A 21,152-nucleotide genomic window follows, 5' to 3' on the forward strand; every position below is an offset into this window, starting at 1 on the left:
TGAATCAGAGTTTATCCCTCAGCAACAACAGTGTCAATAGATAAGGTGAGATGTGATGTGCAAGGAACATAGTTCAGAGCTGATAGCATCATTAGACCTCAGCTTTTTGGAAGCTCTTTTGAACCTGAAGTGTTGGCCAAGCAATGACTGTCAAACGTGTATTGGACATAGGTTATCAAGGTTTTGATTCAAGTAAATGGACTTAAGTGGTGAGACTTGAGTCTGCTGCTGGATCAGGTCTGACTTTCCTTGACTGTAAGAATAAAAATTCAAGATTGTGAACAAGTAGATATTCTTAAAATTTCTTTTTTTTTTTTAACATCTATTTCCCCCTTTGTCATGTATTTAAACTGGCATATTTTATTTTGGCCAGTTGCACACTTCCTTTGCAGTGGTGGGAGAACTATTTAGATCATTTAATTCAGTAAGAGTGGCATTATCACACTTTAAAAGTACTGATTTCAAAATGTATTATTTTAATTGTACAGATGTTTTAGCAACAAAATGTATAAGTATAAAAAGTATAAAAACTAAAGTCATTATCCAGAATGGTCATATTATATTATTTGATCATTATCATTAATAATACATTAACATAAGCTATAATTACACACTGTATTTGATCAATGTGGAGCTAATTTAAACTGCTTTGTATCCTGCTGAGTGGTTTAATTTATGGCGGAGGTAAGATAATCATATGTTTTGTTCACAAAATCTGAATCATAGGAGTTACTCTTTAATATAGTCTTTGAATAAATGATGAGAAGAAAAAGTTCAATATTTCTCTCTGACTTGTAGTGGAGTAGAAGTATAAATTAGCATAACATGAACATGGAAAGTACAAATACATTTTTATAATGTGCATTAATTCTTCATTCTTTTGACCAACTCTGATGTTTAATTCCCTGATTTTGTAAGACCTACATTTTTAGATCTTGCCTTGTTTATGGGATAGAAGTCACTGATAGGGTGCAGACTCAAGCAGCTTTACTCCAACGTCCTATTCTGTTTGGATGTATTTTTCCATTAACAGCTACTACTACTTAGAATTTCATTGCCTCATTCGATGTCTCTCTCATCCAGACCTTCCCTTTCTTGAAAAGGGAAGTTAGTCAGACAAAGCCATATTTGGTCCATCTTCTAAGTACTTACAGTACAGTTGGATGAACTGTAGTAACCCCTCATTACGATTGTGACCTGAGTTAGAGCCAGGAAGTCTGTGTCTGATAGTTTAAAGACTTTATCACTACTTAACAAATCTGTTTTCACACCGAGCAGTCTGCAAAAGGCCGAATGCCCTTTTGTTGCTGATGACCTGGCCTATAAGGTGCTATTGCTATGATGAATGGCCTACAATTGAGTTAAATGAGCCTTCACATGCCTCAACACTCACACATTACCCCTGAATGATTAAATCTCCATCTCTTTTGTCATGAAGTGGCCAGTGGGCTTATGTATGAGCTTGTGCTTGCGTGCACATAAGCTCCTCTTGAATAATTGTAGGAGGCACAGGGCGTGAAAGTGCACGTCTTGCGTGCTCCCAATTTGCAATAACAAGCTCACAAAAAGGCTGTTTTTGTGTTTGGCCAAGGGCCCCTGTAGTGACTGATGTTGTGTGCCAACTCCGAAGGCGAGGGAGAGGATGGTGGAAAGAGAGGGGGTTGTAATAGGAGGTAAAATCTCTGCAGGGGTGTTTTTGAAGGGGGTTACTAGCAGTCATGGGCTAGCTAGCACCTGCTAATTTGCTGGGACTTTTTTTGTAGTTGTTGTTGCTGGGCAGTGCTCAGAGTGCAGACACCCTATAGGAGCAGACGGAGCAGAAGTGCTGAACTGGCAGGATGCTTGTGGTTTTCCTGTTTTTGCCATCCATGTCTGATCCTTGCAACAACGGATAGTTGATTGTAGGAGTTTCACTTGTCTGAGTTTCAAGATAAACACTGGTTCCTGAAAGGAGTGATATCATGGGGATGAACACCTAGTCATAGTGTTAGTCATTCTTTCACTTTACATGCAGTGCCCTTTAACACAGATAGAAATGGTAAACATGTTTTGTTGTAGAGATGAACATCTTTTAGAGACACATAGCAATCAATGACATATATTACTCTCCATCATACATACAATACAAAGTCACAGTCTTCTCTGAACATACTTTTTGAGTATTTTGCCTTTATTGCTGATTACACTCAGTAGAGAGTTGGACATGAAATGTGGGGACAGAGAGTGTGGGATAACAAGAAATAACGATCCACAGCTGGAGTCAAATTATGGACATTATAGTTAAGTGGTAGGTTTCTTGGACCCACAGTCCAATAAGCCCCACTCCTCTTTCTAAACTGTGATTAAATCATTTCATTAATTTGCATCAATTCTAGTTGTACAATTCTTAAGTAATTTCCAGCTCTGTAATTAATGTGGATTCTGTTCTTGATGTTCGCAGAGGTTTGTGTTTCTTTATGAAGCAACTGTAGTTTACTTACTCTTCCAAAAAAGAAAACACAGCTGCATCTTCATGCAGCATAGTTTCAAGTGGAGGGGTCAGAGGAGAGGAGAGGAGATGAACAAGGGACAAATGGTGTCCTCTACTGGCCTCTGCTCCACACTTCAAAGGGAAAATCCTGCTGAGTTTAATAGCATAACTTCAGTTGCAAGAGTGTGTTAGCTGAGTTTAGGGACCATCATGACCATCTTTTCCCTCTAGGCAGGTCCAGATGTGTAGCAAGCTGAAAATCCAGATTTTGGACATCCTTTTCATTTAATGGGACACCACCAGTGTAATAATCTTTGTGCTGGGGGCAGATACTTTTCCTAATGGCTATAAGACGAGCCAGAGAGATCAAAGTTAAATTCAGGAGTACCCATACTCAAAGTTATCTGCATCTTTTTATTTTTTATTTATTTTTTTATATTTTCAGATTTGATGATGATCTATAATTTCATAGCTGACAGTGTACATGAGTAGAGAGAGACATGGCATTCAACAAACCCCCCCCCCCGCCAGAAACAAACATTGCAGATAAAGATATACAGGCCACCGGGATGCACATATTTGCAGACTTATATGCGCATGTGAGCACGTAAGCCAAGATAAAGGTAGAAATGGTGTCACCATAAAGATAATTCAACCTGGCGCACAGAATGTTCCCAAATGCCAGCTCAGATCAAGAGAAAGGAATCTGGGGGCAGATCTTAACAAGTCTGGAGTGGAAAAATAAAAGGCTGAGGGTTGTGGTGGGAAGGAGGTGGCTGTATGAGGAGAGCAAATGGAGAGAGGGAGATGGTTGGGGTGGAGTACGGGTACAGGGAGGGAGTAAACTATACATTTTTTTTAACTTTAAGATGAATTGCTTGTGTGGGAACAGGAAGTTAAAGGAGATAGTTCAGCAAACAACTACAGGTGGGCTTCTGTTCATGTGTGTGAGTCAGGGGGTGGGTGAAAAGTGCACAAAAGTGGTCAGTAGCTTCAGATAAATGTTCTTATGTAATTAGCTAATGTAGCCTTATGCAACAAGTACTAAATGTAAGAACATGACAGGTAAATTTTCACTAGGGAGTTATAAGTTTATTGGAAGTTGCTCCGGTTAATATCTCAGTACATTTGGTGAAAGCCTCTAAGGTTTAAAAATTCTTTTTAGACACTTTCTTTATATTCAGAGTGCTACAGGCTAAATATACTATAGTAAATCACAGCTTTGTGGAGTCTACACTTGTTGGCATATCTAAATAATATACTATTGTTTAATCATTTAATTATTTTTAATTGTTTAATGTTTGATCAGAGAAACTCACAGGTGGAAACAGAGCATATTTTCTAGGTTCTTTATTCACTCAGCACTGTTCAGCGCACTGTGGCCACAGGCAGTGCACTTTTAGCGAGCAGCATGGTGGGCATATGACATGTGAAACACAAGGGACACTCTATACTCAAGACTGAAGAACAGACAGGCAGCGTTACACTTTACTCACTGATTGTCATATTTGCATCAAGTCATTTTACATTCCACTTCTCTGTGAAGCACAACAAGACGAAATGGAGATACAGGGGGGGCACTTCAGTGGTTCAGTATCAGCTCTAGAAAAACTAGAAGACACATGTGGCCCCCAATCTTCTGATCATTACAATTCAGTGCATTTATTGAAATGAAAAGACACTTGTGTTTGGTTTGTTTAGGGATGATACGGGCTGGAATCCCTGCCTATGAGGCTCAAACTCAGCAGTTATTATTTACAACCAAACAAAATGTAGGAAACGCAGTACAAAATTTGGTGGGGGTAGAAAGCTAGAACAGTTAAAGTAGAAAAGCAAAGCATAGTACAAAAAATGTCTCCTGTTTGTGTATTAAAGGCTGTTATTAACTGTGATGCTTGTGTTCAGTGAGAAAGGGAGTCAGTAAGAAAAGAAGAGAGGGTGACTATGCAGAGATCCCAAACAGATGTGTATCTGCTGACGCACCTCACCCTCCCTCCTACCTCTCTTCCATCCCCTTACCCTGAACACTAGAGCACCCAAAATGAAGATATCAGCAGTAACTCTCAACTCCCCCCTTTCCAGGGTATAAAGAAATCAGTGGTTCACACATTTCTCCTACTATCACCAACCATCTACAACCCTTAAAAAAAACCCTTAGAGTCTTTCTTTAGGAAGTGGCTGTCTCCTTGACCTTGTCGATGACGCTCTCAAACTGTTCACGGATCTGGGTGGCGTAGGGGGAAAAGATTTCGGTCAGCTCGTCGATCTTGCCCTCCAAGGAGGTGCGCAGTTCCTGGGCGGTGGACTCCAGCTGGGTCTTGAGGCCCTCAGCCTGGGTCTCCAGAATGGAAGTGATGTCACTCAGCTTCTTGGTGGCAGTGTCGGCAGCCTGCTGGACGTAGGGCTCAACCTGCTCCCTCACAGTGTCCACGTTCTGGGAGGTGCGGGACTGGAGCTCAGTCATGTAGGTGGTAACGGTGCTGGGGGTGAAGAAGAAGAAAAAGAGGGAGACATTTAGGTTTCATATTATCAAGGACGAGAGAAAGGCTGAGCCTGGGACCACCCCTCCCACTTACTTGCGGATCTCCTCAGTGTCCTTGTTCAGGCGCTTCCTCAGCTTGTTGGTGTAGGTGTTGATGCGGTTGCGGACATCGTCAGTGTTCTGCTCCATCATGGTCTTGAGCTCACCCAGGTACTCAGTGCTGCGCTCCTTGGCATCCACCATGTCCTTCTGCAGTTTGTTAACCAGAAGCTGCAGGTCCTGAGTCAGCTGATCAGCAGAGGTGTAGGGAGTCAGCTGGGTCTGGATGTTATCTCTGTAGGTAGACAGCTCTGCCATGGTGTCAGCAATCAGAGTACTAGAAAACACAACAAGATGGTCAGATATGAGAACACTGATGAGCATTTAGAAAGGAATAAAGCACTGGAACTAAGGAAAGTATTCAGTGCCTATAGAATACTGAGAAGGCAAAGGAATGATAACTGCTCAAGTTAACTTACTCTAGCTCCCTGCTGAGCTGAGAGGCCTTAAGGTTCTGCACCATTCCATCAGCTTTGGTATTCAGCTCAGAAACATACTGCCAGAAACGCTCAACAGTTTCCTCCCAGGGTTTTGGGGTGGCATCAGCCTGGCGCACAGCACGGGCATTGCAGCCTGTTATGGGCACATGTGGAGAAGCGTGGGTAAATACACTGACACACAGAGTCCAAGGAAACATGCCATAGGTAAACCCTAAACTACCAGAACACTTACCAGTGATGACTGCCAGAGCAAGGATCAGAGCTACAGCTTTCATGATTGCTATTGGACAGATACACCTGTGAATCAAAGAGGACAAAAGGTTTCAACAGAGTCAATATAAGCTAACAGATGTAGCAGAATTTCACAAGAGTGCAAAGTTGAATATTACAGTTTTAACCTTAGCTAAAGTTAAAGCAAGGTAAACAACTTTAAACTAATTTCAAGCAATTTTAAACATATAGATGTAAATAACAATCACATCCAATCATTGAGTATTTTAGAAAATAAAAAAAATAGTTTCAATAAAATAGAGAGCTGGCATCAAATAAGACATTTGGTGTGTCCTCGTGCTGCGCAGTCCGTCCACTCACCTGAGAGGTTGAGCTTCGTCCGTGCTCCCGGAATGGTGACTGAGGGCTTTTATACAGTCCCAGGAAGCTGTTGCTGCGCGTGCAGCCGGGGTGGAGGGAGGAGGAGGAGGAGGAGGGGGTGGCGGTCGTGGCTGGCTGGGTGAGTGAGAGAGAGCTCGCGCGCGCACGCACGCGTTCACGTGGTGATGGTGATTTGTCTGCACAGATTCCTGCTTCCCTTCCACGCAACGTGCCACCAACACGGCGTCCGAAGTTCCTACCGCCGGTTTCCGTTGTTTTTGTGTGTGAAGGTGATTGAGCAACCGGGCTGTCACAAGAATAACGGGGTAAATAGTTTCAAGTCCATTGTCGTGATTAAAGTTTCTGTGTTTATTTTGTTTTCGTGTCTTTCACGTGTTACTGACAGAGGTAGAAAATACATTTTCTCAAGAAGCTTTAGAGATAGCTCTGTCCATTATATGCTACTTTATTCTTATACTCAGTTGTGGAAGCAACACCCAGTCCTTTAAGTATAACAACAAAAACTTTATTAGCATGCAAGTAAAAGCCTCTAATATGTAGTTCAGTTTAATTAAGGAATAAGCAGAATTTTCGCACTGTAGCTAGTGGAGTTGTTTGCTTTAGTTGTCTGCCAGACACGATGAGTTTTTAAGCCTGGTGGCCTGATTCAGAATAGTATCCAACAAAGTATCACAGGTTTGGCAATGCTAATTTAATTTAAATTTAACAAGTTTTGTTACTTGAGTTCATTTTGCTGCCAGTGTTGTTTGTGTTACTGTAATTGTCTTTTACTGTTTCATGGTGGTACTACTACTTTAACTTAAGAAACAGATTTGAATTCTTGTCCTGCCACTGATTATTGTAGTGACCACAGCCTTGGAGGTTTTTTCTCTGATCATTATCAAGTGGTGTCACCTGAATACAAATCATCATTGCACCAGGATGTAACTTAAGCTATCACATCATGCATTTCAGGCTAATTCTCTGCCACTGCTGACCATTGACACCCCACCTACCCACCCCAGATAGACACACAACCCCCAACACATTGGGCACTTTTGCATGACAATCACCTCCTTTTTCATTGTTCAAATGGTGAATGTAGCATGTGTGATTTTTCTGTATTCAGATCATATGCTCCACATGTTTATATAATGTACTTGCTGTACTGTTTGTACAAGGTAAAGTTGTAAATTGCCTGTAGGTGCCTGAGGTACAAATAAGCTGTCAGCAGTACAAGTGCGACATGCTCAGACTTGGGTATATACTCAGGTCCAGCAAGCCCACTCTTCAAAAAGGGATTATGGGTAATGAAATACAGAGAACATAAACTATTTTATAACCTGTATGAGGACGCTGAACAAAAGAAGTAGATTACACAGGAACCATGAGAAAAAAACACAATCCCTCTGTTTTTACAGTGTACGCTTTCACAGGAGAAAGTTATTTCCAAGAAATTTCCAGGATTTTGAAATTGGCACGGGAAAGGGGAAGTTGGATGCAGAAAGAAAGTGTTTACTCCTGCCTATTGAGCAACAATTTTTTATTCAGTGTTAGAACATACTGTCATGAGCACTTGTGCATATTTTTACTGAACTGTTTTCTTCATCTCAGACAGATTCTTACTCAACTTCTCCATCTGACAGGCCTGTTATTTTCTTTTTATGAGTAACGTTTTTAAATATTGTTGTCAGACAATCAAATACAGACTTCCTGAATGTCAGTAAAAGCTTCAGTACTGAATCACAGATTTAGTACAAAATTTAGTTCCTGAATAAAAGCTGCTGTGACTTATTTATTAGACCCTGTCATTGGTGAGTGAACGTGATGTTGTGGTATCTTGTTTTTGTTCCACCATACTGCTAGAAAATATTTTAATGGTAGCAGCAAAGATCTTAGTTGTTATTTTAATTGCTCAGTGAGGGCTCCACATGGTACGTTCACTCGAGGTGAGAGGCTTGACCTCCTGGTAGTAGCTTACATGGAGAGTAGGGAAATTGTTTAACTCATGCAATATATTTTAGTGTATGCTTTTTTTTCTGGCAGTGCTTATGATAAAACGCTTGTCACCATCAAGTTCAACTCTGATTCCTTTGCTGCCCATGTGTAACGACCTTTGCTCTTTAGGACTCAGTCTCTTTGTTGTCAACCCAATGGATTTCTGTGCTCTGTACTTTTTCACAGAAACCCAACTTTACACAGGAACAAAGTTTAAATGGGTATGGCATGGTTAGGTAATTAGAGTGAGAACATGATAACATAAATGTGTGATAACCCACAAAGGTCAGCTATGTGTTAAGTGATTAGGAGATTGCACCAGATTTGTCCAGTTATTTTGCAATGGATGAAAATGTCCTTTTCTCTCTTTAAAAGGTGAGAACAATGAGGTGAAACAGTTTGAAGAAATTTCCAGTTTAAACTCAGTATGTTTAGGTGTCACTAGACCTTTGACCTTCCATGACAATAGTGTGTCACTTGAGGAGGTGCGTCACACACAGAGGTACTGTATGTTTTTGAGATAACAAGCCCCAGTCCAGTTCAAACACACAAACAAATCAAGATCAGTCATTTAATCCCATTACTCTGAGCAAAATGTTCTCACGCAACACCTTTTTTAGTTTGTACACATTCATCAGGATGTCAGTATCCCATCTTATTTCAGAGGAATGCGTTTAGTTTTGTTTCTTGCGTAGACAGAACCATTTACTTAACTGTGGCTACAAAGATAAATTTCCAGTAAGGAGATGACACACCCTGACAATTTTGTATGGTTTTTTTGTTCTTGTTGTAGTGCAGAGTTCAAGAACCAAAGTGACCAACCAAGCCCAACCACACGAACCCACAATGCTACCAAGTCAAAGAGATAGAGGGTGATACGGGGAAGTGAAACAAAGAGAATCAAGAAACATGAGGTAATACAGTAAAAGAGCTATCTGACATAGTCATCTAAACTACAGCTGCTTCTGTCCAATGACTATCAGGAGAGAGTGTGTGAGAGGGCGTCTTTAAATGGTTTGAACCAAAGTAACCCCAGCTGATGATGATGTTCTCTGGAAGCTGGTTTGAAGAAGTTGGTTTTTGGTTAAATCTGGATGATCTCAGCCTTCCGAACAGGAAAAAAACATCTGCTCAGATGAGTCAACAAGGTTACTGTAGTTAACGTCTGTGGGTTAAGAGCTGTTGAACTGGATGTTCAAGTTCAGAATGGAGTGTTTATCCTGTAGTATGCCCCCCCTCACCATCATCTGGTTCTGAGTCAGAGTGGTATCAGCTGATGGGGATGTGTGCCGACACAGCCAAATGTCTGAGTAAGTTTGCTTAGTTTATAGCACTGTGTCAGTGCTCAGGGTGACATGTTAAGCTAATGGTGTACTTATTCCTGCACGCACAAGGAATAAAGCCAGGTGTTCGAGCTGTGCAGACACTTTGTTGGTTGGAAAGTTGTGTCTTCATTTTATCTATCACCTTTATTTTACTGAGTATTCTGTAAAAGCAGTATAAATTACATCTAATCAAAGGATTAGTTTGACATTTTGGGTGACATTTCCATGTCAAGAGTTAGTTAGTTGAACAAGTGAAGTTAATGGCTACTTTAGCTCAGCCAAAGAACTGGGTGTAGGGGGAAACAGCTAGCCTGACTGTTTAAATGTAAAACACATGGCTACATCTCCCCAGATAGCAAAATGAAACCACTGGCCTGACATACACCTGGGTCCTCAGCACAAATGTAGCCGATACACATCTACATCTCAGCCAGCTCCAACAGTTATCCTCCAGTGTTAAACACAACATAAAACACTGAGCTTCAGAGGTGCTGGTAGGGAGATTTTTGTGACATTGGACAGAGGCAGTCTAGTATTTTCCATGTTTGCAGTCTTACAGCTTCATTTGATCATACTGACATGAGAGTGGTATCAATCTGCTCATCTAAAATGAAAGCCTGTAGGCGTGCTTCACAAAATGTTGAGCTATCCCTTTATCTTTTCTGACAGCTGTGTGAACATTAGATGAACTTTGACTGATGATTGACTGATTCATACAGGGAGAGAGAGTAACAGTGATTATGACTGCCACAGTTATGTAAGACATTAAAAACTTTTAAAAGTTTTGAATTAAGACATTGCAGCAATCTTGGCATTCTGCACTATCACTTACATGTTTTAATGAACAAGAGAAGTCATGAGAAGTGATCTGTAGTAAGCACATTTATTTCAGTGTAGCTCCCTTTATGTTTGCATTTCCCTTTTCTATTGAAGTATATAATGACTGTGTTCAAAATCTTCAGGTCATAAGTCATAAACTCTTATCATATAGGGAGAGAAATTGTAATAGAGTAAAACAAGAAAAGAAAAACAAAACCCAGTGAAACCCAAAAAGCATTTACAGTATATTAATACATCAGGAAAGGAATTAAAACTTTTAACTTGAAAAATATTCAGGATATAACTAAACACCCTCACATAATCAGACAAAAGAAGAAATCAGAGCTGTATGTGCGCGCGGAGGGTTAACAGTGAGCGGAGCCTATGACAGCTGGGGGCAGAACAGAGGAATGTTGTTTGCCACTGGGTAAGGCAGCGTGGGAGCGATCTGGTGGCAGGGATGGAGGCACAAAAGGAAAAACTAAAAAACAAGGTGAAAGCACGATGTGTTTATGAATTTCCAGACTTGCAGAGACAAACCTGGACATGCCCTGTCCAATACCCACAACTGAAACTTAACAGGGTGTGGCGTTGGGGGGCAAGATTTTGCAACTAGATGCTGAACAAGCAAGAAAGGCTTTATTCACCACTGATTTTGGAGTTAATATAGAATGTTTCTTGCTTTTGTTGTAAATGTCAAAATTGAAATCCATGCATGAAAACTAGCTGGCCACTATGTTGCCCATTTACTGTAAGGACAAGAATATACACTGAAGTGACTCTGCATGTTCACCAGAGGGCACTAATTCTTTTCAGAAATTGGTGTTAATCAGTATTGTGTGACAACCAAGTCCAAGAACAATTCTGTTCCTTATGTTTTCATGTATGGAACATTTGTTAAACCCTTAAGTGATGATGAGTGTAATTGCTTTCTGTTTAAATTTGCAAAATATACTGACATCACCTGCAAAAAATTAATAATAATTTCACAATGACTTTGTAAATAACACAACAGACTCATGCACTTATGTTTTGCTTTTATTTTATTGCCATAATATATAGAGAGAACACTGTGTTGCGTGGTCACAGACCAACACTCTATTTATAATTGATCTTTGTTTAACACTGTAAATATGTCTAAAGACATCTTCAGATTTCAAAACTGGTGAGCTTGTGTTGTCATGTTGTTAACAACATGGATGTCCCTGAAACTGTGTTTCTTTAGATGCAGTTTGTTTTTGTTAAAAGTGAGGTGGAGGTTGACTTAGTTGGTTTTGACAAAGGACTCATAGAGGTTGGTGAGACGAGCCTGGAGGTCCTGGGCGTAGGGGTCCAGCTTTCCCCTCAGCTCATCAACGTAGGGGGTGGCCATTTCTTTCACCTGCTGGGCTCTCTGGGTCAGCTCGCTCTGGACCTTCTCTGTCACGGGGGCCACGCGCTCCTTGAATTCCTGCAGGTGTTGGTCCACCTTCTGCTTCAGGTCGTCGGTGTAGGGCCCCAGCTGGGTCTGCAGGTCCTTCACGCTCTGCTCCAGGCTGACTCTCAGCTCCTCGCTCTTCTGCATCAGGGTGGTCCTCAGGGCCTCGGAGTCCAGGTTGTCTGCATAGGGGGCCAGCTCCTGTTTGAGCTGCTCCACTTTCTGCTGGATCTGGGCCTTCATGTCCTCGGTGTAGGGCTCCAGCCTCTCCCTGACTGTGTTCAGCTCCTGGCCCACGCGCTCTCTCAGCACATCAGCCTCTGTGGTGACCTTGGTGATTAGCTCCTGGGCTGCAGGGGGAAGCTGCTCCTGGATGGAGACGGCGTATGTGCTGGCCATGTCAGCACTTTCTGTCAGACGGGCACTAGACATGAAAGTAAACAAAGAGATAAAGTTTAGTCTGAAGTTCATATTCTAGATGGGAAAATGTATGTCTCACTTGCCAGTTCTTTACACTATTAGCATGTCACACATGGTCACACATTTTATATGGCCTACCTGACTTCCTGTCCAAACTGAGACTTCCTGATCATCTGGAGGGTTTCATCAGCTGTCTGGGTGGCTTTGCCAACGTAGTCCCAGAAAGCATCAGTCAGCACTTCCAGCTGTGGCTTGGGTGCATCAGCGTAGAAGAGGTTGGCTTGACAGCCTGTTGGATGGAGACAAGATTAGCTTCAGCCATGCATGACAGCCTGTTGTGAGGTTTGACAGTGCATATTCACCCCCTCACAAAGGCTTACAGTTCCTCATCATGAGCATGACCAGTTGATATATTTTCATACTCCAAAATTCAACCAATAGAATAATGATATTCTGCCATCATACTCACCACTGAAAACGGCAAGGACGAGCACAACAAGGACCTTCATGGCTCTTAGACCTGAGTTTGCAAGTGTATCTGCAAATCCACTTCACTGTGCTTGTGCTTAGCTGGCGAGGTTCTGCAGCTTATATAGCAAGCCAGAAAGTAATGATCCCAAAGTCCAGGTACTAGTGCCTTGCTGTCACCCAGCCTCACCCTCCTATCCTCGCTGATGTCTTGCGCCAGAGTATCCACGCGGCATACATATGTATACTGAGTACACAACCCAGTTTCTATAGCATCATATATCAGTGATTGTGTGGCACATACCATGTTTTAACATTTGAATTCATGTCTATTGTTGTCTTATGTCTTTTATGGGCTCACTTGATATAACTCTATATGTATATATATATATATGTGTGTGTGTGAATAATCTGTGTCAAGAGTGTGACAAAATCCATATGTTTAATCCTAAATTAACCCTGTCCTCTCACATCTCTATAATCACTTAGCTGTCAGCTTTTTTCTGCCATAAATAACTCTCTACCGAGACAAACAGAACCTCTGTCTTTTATTTTCTTTGATGTCTAGCTTTGATTAGATATACTGTATGATATGTGCTTTATTGTCCCTAGTAGCTTGACATTTTGCCAGCTGATGTCACCATAACTTATGGTTCTAGTTTCTGTGTCATGCTAACGTTCAGCAAATCCCCATGTGTCAGTCTGGCCAAAGGTTAGTAGACTCAGACACCGTCAGCTTCTGAAGGACAAAGTAGCTGCTGTTTCACACCAGATATACCATAGTTCAACTCTCAGAGACCACTTTTAGAGAGCAGCATTTTAGTGCATTTTTTTCCTCAAGTTGTTACCCCCTTTGTTATCCTAGACAAAAAAAGATCCCATTTAGTGTCTGAGACTTGAAAGTAGGACATTTTATTGAAAAGATTTGGATATTTTTGTGAGAGTTGTTTTAGACTTTTATCAAGCATGCTAAAGGACTCCATCTTTTTATATTTAAAAAATTATAGTAGAAGTAGTTTGCTGAATTTATTATGAACTATTATAATTATTACTCTGTGGCAAATTAATACATTAATAGTTTGAAGGTTGAAGCAATTTTCAGAGGATCACATACTGACAAAAAGCATTGCCAGTGAATACTGTTATTATCATGACTATATAACGAGCTAAACACACTTCCAGTTAAGGTGCTATAAAGTTGAATCGGTGCACTGATGTCTGCATTCATAAGATTTTAGTACAGCCCTGATTTATATTTATGCCACAAAAGACTGTGACAACACTGAGTACTTTAAATACTTATCTCCCATTTCCCTGTCGCTCTGAAAATAATTCTTACCATCTGCCATCAGTTCCAGTATTAAGGCCTGAAATGTAAACTGTACAGTGCTACCTTGACAGCCAGCAGAAAAATATTCTACTTTTGAAGGGTTACGCAAAAGTGACTCCATTACTGATTGATTCCTGGAACAAATGATACATACTGGATATTATGTGTGATTATTTTAAGCCTTTTGAGAAAACATTTGAGTGCCTCACGCTATCTTACTCACGTTGCTTGACCCTAATACAAAGTCCACTGGTGTGAGGATACCAAGGTGTCTGGAGTTATCTGCAGGCTGTTAGCACTGAACTCAGTGGGCAGTTAATCACTATATCCTAAATGGCTTCTAGAGACGGGTCAGAGGAGAACTACTGCAAAGTTTCTTGTGGTGAAATATTTTATTGTCAGGAAATTCCTAAAAGGCATGTAACCTCAGTTTAGTATAAAGATGGTGTCTGCGTTGTGGCCTCGGCGGTCATGTGATAGTAGACGGGAGAAGCAGCAGAAACAGGAAGGGAGCCACTGTGACAACATGGCAGGGACTCCTGGACTTTGGGCTCTTGACTACAACTGTCATCTGGCTTCAGTATATATACACGGAAGCACCACTCCAACACACTCACAAGCACGCTAAATCCTGAGAGATACTCAAGCCAAAAGCAGGTGAGAATTATACCATATTCCAAAAGAAAACTTTAAGAGGCAAATATAAATGTTTTGACTTTGTTGATACAGGTTAAAAGTTAACTAGATCATAATTGTTTTTCAGCAAGACGCAGTCATGAAAGTCTTTGTGGTACTGGCCATTGCAGTGCTGTCTGGTAAGCTGCAAGCTTTTGTTATCTTTTCAGTATAGCTAAGTCAAACTAACTTAGGCTAATGCAGCATTGCTTGATGAGCAATCAGAAAAAACTAAATGGCTGAAAAATCCGCGTCACTCTCAAGCTGATCTTGTCTCCATCCATCAGGCTGCAATGCCAACCTCTTCTATGCTGATGCACCAAAGCCACAGCTGGAAGTGCTGACTGATGCTTTCTGGGACTACATTGCTAAGGCCACCCAGACAGCTGATGACACCCTGCAGATGATCAGGAAGTCTCAGTTGGGACAGGAAGTCAAGTATGTGGTTTGGCATACAGGACCATGATGACTGAGCCTATGAGTGTCATGTGTCAGTGTTGCACAAACCTCTGATGGTCTAACCATTACTTTGTCCTTCAGTGCCCGCCTGGCAGAGAGCGCTGACATGGCCAGCAAGTACGCTGTCACAATCCAGGAGCAGCTTCCCCCCGCGGCCCAGGACCTGATGACCAAGATCACCGCAGAGGCTGATGTGCTGAGAAATGTGCTGACCCAAGAGCTGACTTCTGTCAGGGACAAGCTGGAGCCCTACACCGAGGACATGAAGGCCCAGATCCAGCAGAAAGTGGAGTTGCTCAAACAGGAGCTGGCCCCCTATGCAGACAACCTGGACTCCGAGGCCCTGAGGACCACACTGATGCAGAGGAGCGAGGAGCTGAAGACCAGCCTGGAGAAGAGTGTGAGGGACCTGCAGGCTCAGCTGGGGCCCTACACTGATGACCTAAAGCAGAAGGTGGACCAACACCTGCAGGACTTCCAAGATAGTGTGGCCCCCATGACCGAGAAGGTCCAGGTCGAGCTAAGTCAGAGAGCCAACCTGGTGAAACAAATGGTGGCCCCCTATGCTGAGGACCTGAGAGAAAAGCTGGATCCCTATGCCCAGGACCTCCAGGCCCAGCTCATGTCCCTCTACCAGTCCTTTGTCAATGCCAACTAAGTCATCCTCCATAGTCAACCTGCTCCATCACTGACCAAGATGCTGGACTTGTTTGGTCTTCCTCTGTTTGAAGCATGTCATAATTTAAATATCTGAATTATACTGTAAACCAAATTAAAGTGGGTGTATACCTACAACATAATATTTATTGTTAAGTGCAATATTTGCAAAGCAAACCCCTGCACTTGTTAAACATGTATATACTTTTTATTGTGTGTTGTGAAGTTGGAAACTGTATGTTTTTGTCATTTCTGTAAGTTATGAAAAAATAAAAAGATGAATCTGGAAAATTTAAACGGTCAGATGTTTGTTTGTTTTATGTTTTATGATACTTAACATGTTTCTAATCTGTAAATCTAACCACACAAATCTTCTCTCAACATGTATTTCTACAACCATTTTAGAGCATGAAGTGTATTTACAAGCCATCCAGAAAGAACAGACAAACCATGATCATGATATAAACACAGGGAGTACTATGGTCACAAGCCACATTGGTGCATGTGCTGTTTTTTTTTCCCAGGAGGCAGCCATCTGCCATGCCTTAACATGTCCCAGCTCCAGTTTCGTTTCCCTAGTTTTTTCCAGATGCAGACTGTTGTTCTTATTCTTGTACTTGTCATTGCTTGTCGTGAAACTGCACCTTTCTGGTGTCAACGCTAAAATCGAGATATTGCTGTGAGAAACGTGGATGACCAACGTGATGTGAGAGAGACCCAGAGAAATCAGTTATGGGTTTATCCCATTAGATTACACATGAAACAAAATCAGTTGGAAAACAAATCAGAAGGATTCTTATTTGTTTCCGACTTTTCTTTCTGTCATAAAAACAATTGTGCAACCTCTTGCTGTCAATATACACCACAAAGCCCGATCCTTCTTATCTTACCCCTATTGACAGTGCCAGCATCCAACGTGGAGGGCCAGAGTCCAGTGACAACTGTACATGCACACTCATGTATGCACAACACACGCACACAATTGCATATTTTTTCCCTGGTTACTTCAGAGCAAATACAAAAACTTGAATGTGAAGAGAGAAGGATTGTGTGAATATCAGAAGTCACTGATGCACTTGTAAGATATAAGTTCGCACTTTTTTCTTAACTGTAACTCCCTAGCTTTCAGTCTGGCTTAATTGAATTACAGGATGGTAAAAGTGCAACAGTCACTGAGGCGTAAATTGGTCAAACTACTGAAAGTCTCCGTGGGGCTTTACAAATGCAAACCTGATCTCGCATTTTCATGTGTTGGTCTGTTTTATACCTGATTAGCACTTGTGTGGGTTCCCAGGAGCACCAGTCACACTGGATTATCAGTCAAAACAGCCAAAAGGCATTGTTAAGACCTTCATCCCAACGGCCACTTTCCAACACTGGAGGCCAGACTGATGTCTGCCCCATTCACACTCTATGACGGGAGCCACTTGAGAGGGGGGAGTTGTTGTTTGACGCACACAAGTTGCTTTGAACAAGATGCATCTTGCCTTATTCACTGTAGTGACAAATAGAGATTCATTGTTGTTTTGATGTAGATAAGGGATTGTTACTAGACTGTTGCTCCAAGTTTGAAAAAGCAGATCAGTGCCTGTGGATATGTGAAGATAGCTGTCTCACGTTAATGGGTCATTTTAAATGCTCTCAAGCTGTGTTGTTTGTTCCGTGTTGTTGTTCCTTGTGGGCTGGGCTGCTTTCAGAGCAGAGTGCTTATGAGATGTACTTGAAGATGAGAAAACTTTAAACATAATACAATACAACAGCCCTGCAATAAACATATGAAGCTGGTGTTTAAATTTCGTTGAAAGTATGTTTACTTTCCACAGATTGCCTCAAAAATCTCTATCTTTGATCAACAGCGAGAGCCAATCCAAACAAAATTAACCATTATAAGCTTTACAAAAGTATTATTTGTTGGAGTCTGATTGTGTTGGACTGCAAAAAGGAAATAGTACCTTTCTGGCCTTTGAAAAACAAGGTTGAAAGTGGCGGTGGAATATAACTATACACAAGTGCTATAACAATTTTGAGGTACTTGTTGTTTTCTTGTGTAGTTGAATCTTATGTTGCTTTGCATCTCTACTCATCTGCATTTCAGAGGGAAATATTGTACTTTTTACTTCCCTACATTTATTTGACAGCCATAGTAGGCAGTTCAAATTCATCATCCAGTACTGTGAGACCAAAGGGTATGACAGTGTTCCATGCGCCAATAGAAGAGGCTACACTCCCACCTAGTGACTGAGCAGTGTAAAAGCGTGAGTGTGAATAAAATCAGAGCAATGAAGAATGAATTCACAAATAGACTAAATGTTCATGCTGTACATTCCTATGGTAGAATAATTCTTTGTGTACTGTGATTTACTTTTATATTTATCTATGACTCTGGGCCTTAAACTAATATAATCTGGTTATAAAGAATACAGAGATTAGTTTCAGAGTAATGTTAATTCATTATTGCACTACTGAAGGAGAGAACTGAATGTATAAATGTGTTTAATTTTATGGTTGACTGTTTCTTTCTCAGCAGGCAAAAATGTCCCTGGCTGTGAAAACACAATGCACAATAATACATTGCATGCACATTGTTTAAAGGCTAAAACCATCAATCACTTTCATACTATGACTGATACTGGTACTAAGTGAACACAAAATGTGATAACAGTTTGCGTATGTTGTAGCAGAAAATCAAAAACACAGTTATGATAAAGAAGACTAGCTGAGTTTTTGTTTCTAAGATAACAGTCCAGTTTTCAAGGGCTTAAAAGGTACAATGACGTGAAGTGAAATGAAGTATGCGAGTACAGGTTATTTTCACATCTCCTAATTTTAAGTTTCTTAAACACTGGCACCACAGTTAGTAAGAGACATAATGACAGGTTTTTATGACACTGTAAATTTCAGTATGATTAAATATCCAAAACAAGTGTTAGAACACGTGAGTAAAACTCATCTAATCAGTATTCAAAGCAAGTCTGAGATGTATGAAAGATGTCTGTCAGCGCAGGCGCCTGTCTGGGTAAATGAAAATGTCACATTTCTGATGGTGTGTTGTTTCGATGAATGGAAGCTTAAGAATGATTCATTTGTTTACTGATTATGACTTGGATGTCCTGACACACCCCTCTTCCTTTCATGCTTGTCACGCATCAGTCATCTTGTCAGTTTAAGAGAGACATTAGACAAAAGGTCGATAGAATTTGCTAAATGAAACAAGGCAATTCCATTCATTTGTTATGTATATAGTGTGGCCATACTGTCATTTAGGTGGCGATCCTAATCTTCTGTCATAGAAAATGCAAGTGCCTGTAGAACTTACAGTGGCTGAAGGAAGGCTGAAGATGGAGACTGAGTGTGTTGTGATGTTAATTTTATCATTATTAATACTATTTTTGCACATAGGCCTACAGTGGCTTCCTGTCAGACCCCAAGCAGACAGGGAGTAATGTCATTGTTAACAACAAAAGACAGAGGTTAAACTATTGTCCAGTATGATGTTTAATGAAAACATAGCCTACAAGTCTTTTAAATCATATCCTCTTCTCAGTCAATCTGTAGTTTTCTTTAGGATGATGATTCCGCTGGAGGTCCAAAGTCCACTGGTCAACAGAGGTTTCACATTGTTCAAATTAGCAGTCGCTGATGTTTTGTCTAGTATCTATCTGCTGACCTGGTGTTTCACTCAGGGACAGATTTACTGTAAGTCTCAACAGGTGTAATGAGGCATTATCTTTTTGTCTTTTGTATCAATGGCAGTATTTACAGATTACACTCAGTACATACAGTAGCTGTGTTCAGCTGTGTTGTAATAAATATGCTTGATATTAATGAGATCAATGATTATAACTAGGGCTGAAATCTGTCACTTAATTTTTATATGAATCAGTTAATTGACTAGGCTAAAGCTAATCTACACTAATCTTTGGTATTGTGTATTGTGCTTGATAAAAAAATGATTAAGTAATTTTCTCTCAACCAACTGATCCGTTAATCAACTAACTGTTTGCTTGACAATTGGGAAACCTTAATTTTTATAAGGAGCAGATTGCATGCATTTCTGGTATGGAAACAGATCATATTTCTTCATCTCTTTGACAGTTTTACGTTTCGTGGTAATTCTTTGTCTGGTGAACTGTCTGGTATGTGGTTTTTTGTTTCTTTAAGTTTTTTTTTTTTTACTAGCAATGATGTTTGTGCATAGCACACATTATATCATGCCCTCTTTTCCATTTTATATTGCAGTAATTTGACAAAAGTATTCGCAAAAATAATAATTAAAGAAATTAACCCATTAGGCCTCTGACAAGTTGTCTAGCTTTGATAAATCTAGCTTTCCGTTTTCCAAACAGAAGACGTTTGTTTTTATATCTCTACTGCTGAGTTCGACTCATTTCACATTCATATCAGCAGTGATGCTTGGAACATTACCACTGCGATCAAATGTTGTATCATTCATCTCACATTACAGGTCTGCTTGTGTCCACAGCCTGTTTCATCTGTCGGAGGCAGTGGAGGTGATGTAAAGTAGACTAAGAGAGCAGCTTTGTAATGAAGAATAACTTGCTCATAATGGCTTCAAACAACAGTTTCTCTGTAATTACCTTTGTAATTACCTTAATTGTAATAATTATTTTACATTCAGTTATCTTGTGCCTTATTAGGTGGCAGTGGGTATGAAGAAGATCTAGACATTGTTGAGATTATAAAAGGTGCATTTAAAGATCCATACATGAATCAAACAGTACTTTTTTGCCACTTGGATTTGCAGAGTAAAATAACGATAAACATCCTTTTTTAGATCTGAATCTACATGAAGGACACATATTCCTAATGAGTATGAGCACATTTGCTGTTACAGCTTTAAAACAATACACTTGAACGATACTTAAAGTTTGGTATGATAAAGCGTCTTGTTCCTTCTGTGTGATTCCAAAGAGCTGTGACAGGAACATTGTTATGGAAAACCAGTTCAGATGAAAGATACCAGTTTCGTACATGTTTGACGAGAACCTTGGTAAGACAAGGAAATAATCTTTGCATTCATTTTGCTGTGAAGAAAAGAGTGTAATAAACAACTTGATTAACTTGTTTGATTTGCTGATTCATAACATTGTTCTTCTATTTGTTTGCAGTGGTGTGATCACCTTGCCATCGTGGAGCATGAGTTTCTTAATGCACGGGCCTCTGGCATGAACAGTCAAGATATGACAGAGATGAGTATGTGACTGTTGTCTGGGAAAATATAAAAGAAGGTTTGTTTAAATTCTAGCTGAATGAATGGGTCACCTTTAAGAAGAGGAAACTGATACTAAACTTACCATTGTGTTTTTTTCAGGAAAAAAGCACAGTTTCAATAGTTCAAATTACACCATGACATTTAGAACAATGTATGACTACACATCTGTGATGCACTGTGGTAAAGGTGCCTTCTCTAATTGTAATAGATCCACCATCATGACTAATCTGCCTGAGTGCCAAGATGTAAGTGGTCAAGAATTAGAAAGT

At 40.5% G+C, this 21,152-nt stretch overlaps 5 protein-coding genes across 5 annotated transcripts in view; 2 read left to right on the plus strand and 3 right to left on the minus strand.

The window, feature by feature from the left end:
• The window catches only part of apoc1 (apolipoprotein C-I), a 138,451-nt gene that overhangs the window by 1,652 nt on the left and 115,647 nt on the right, over positions 1 to 21,152 (minus strand). The gene's annotated exons all lie outside the window — the stretch shown is intronic.
• apoeb (apolipoprotein Eb) lies at positions 3,806 to 6,159 on the minus strand. The gene is made up of 5 exons (XM_018698097.2): positions 6,083 to 6,159; positions 5,724 to 5,788; positions 5,471 to 5,624; positions 5,047 to 5,328; positions 3,806 to 4,950 (listed from the first exon to the last, which is right to left on the minus strand). Exons 2-5 carry the CDS (start codon positions 5,764 to 5,766, stop codon positions 4,638 to 4,640), a joined length of 792 nt encoding a protein of 263 aa, XP_018553613.2. The 5' UTR covers positions 5,767 to 5,788; positions 6,083 to 6,159; the 3' UTR covers positions 3,806 to 4,637.
• Positions 6,271 to 21,152, plus strand: part of LOC108898236 (uncharacterized) — a 30,774-nt gene continuing 15,892 nt past the window's right edge. Inside the window, exons 1-3 of the mRNA XM_018698153.2 lie at positions 6,271 to 6,408; positions 8,874 to 8,994; positions 20,780 to 20,899. The gene's annotated coding sequence lies outside the window, so the exon portion shown is untranslated. The remainder of the gene's footprint in view (positions 6,409 to 8,873; positions 8,995 to 20,779; positions 20,900 to 21,152) is intronic.
• On the minus strand, positions 11,250 to 12,687 carry apoa4b.2 (apolipoprotein A-IV b, tandem duplicate 2). The gene is made up of 3 exons (XM_051075982.1): positions 12,531 to 12,687; positions 12,200 to 12,350; positions 11,250 to 12,065 (listed from the first exon to the last, which is right to left on the minus strand). Exons 1-3 carry the CDS (start codon positions 12,568 to 12,570, stop codon positions 11,489 to 11,491), a joined length of 768 nt encoding a protein of 255 aa, XP_050931939.1. The 5' UTR covers positions 12,571 to 12,687; the 3' UTR covers positions 11,250 to 11,488.
• Positions 14,407 to 15,947, plus strand: LOC108898295 (apolipoprotein A-I). The gene is made up of 4 exons (XM_018698251.2): positions 14,407 to 14,516; positions 14,623 to 14,674; positions 14,822 to 14,972; positions 15,075 to 15,947. Exons 2-4 carry the CDS (start codon positions 14,635 to 14,637, stop codon positions 15,649 to 15,651), a joined length of 768 nt encoding a protein of 255 aa, XP_018553767.1. The 5' UTR covers positions 14,407 to 14,516; positions 14,623 to 14,634; the 3' UTR covers positions 15,652 to 15,947.

The sequence above is a fragment of the Lates calcarifer genome, linkage group LG15 (genome assembly GCF_001640805.2).
Source record: "Lates calcarifer isolate ASB-BC8 linkage group LG15, TLL_Latcal_v3, whole genome shotgun sequence".
In the NCBI taxonomy this organism is placed as follows: domain Eukaryota; kingdom Metazoa; phylum Chordata; class Actinopteri; family Centropomidae; genus Lates; species Lates calcarifer.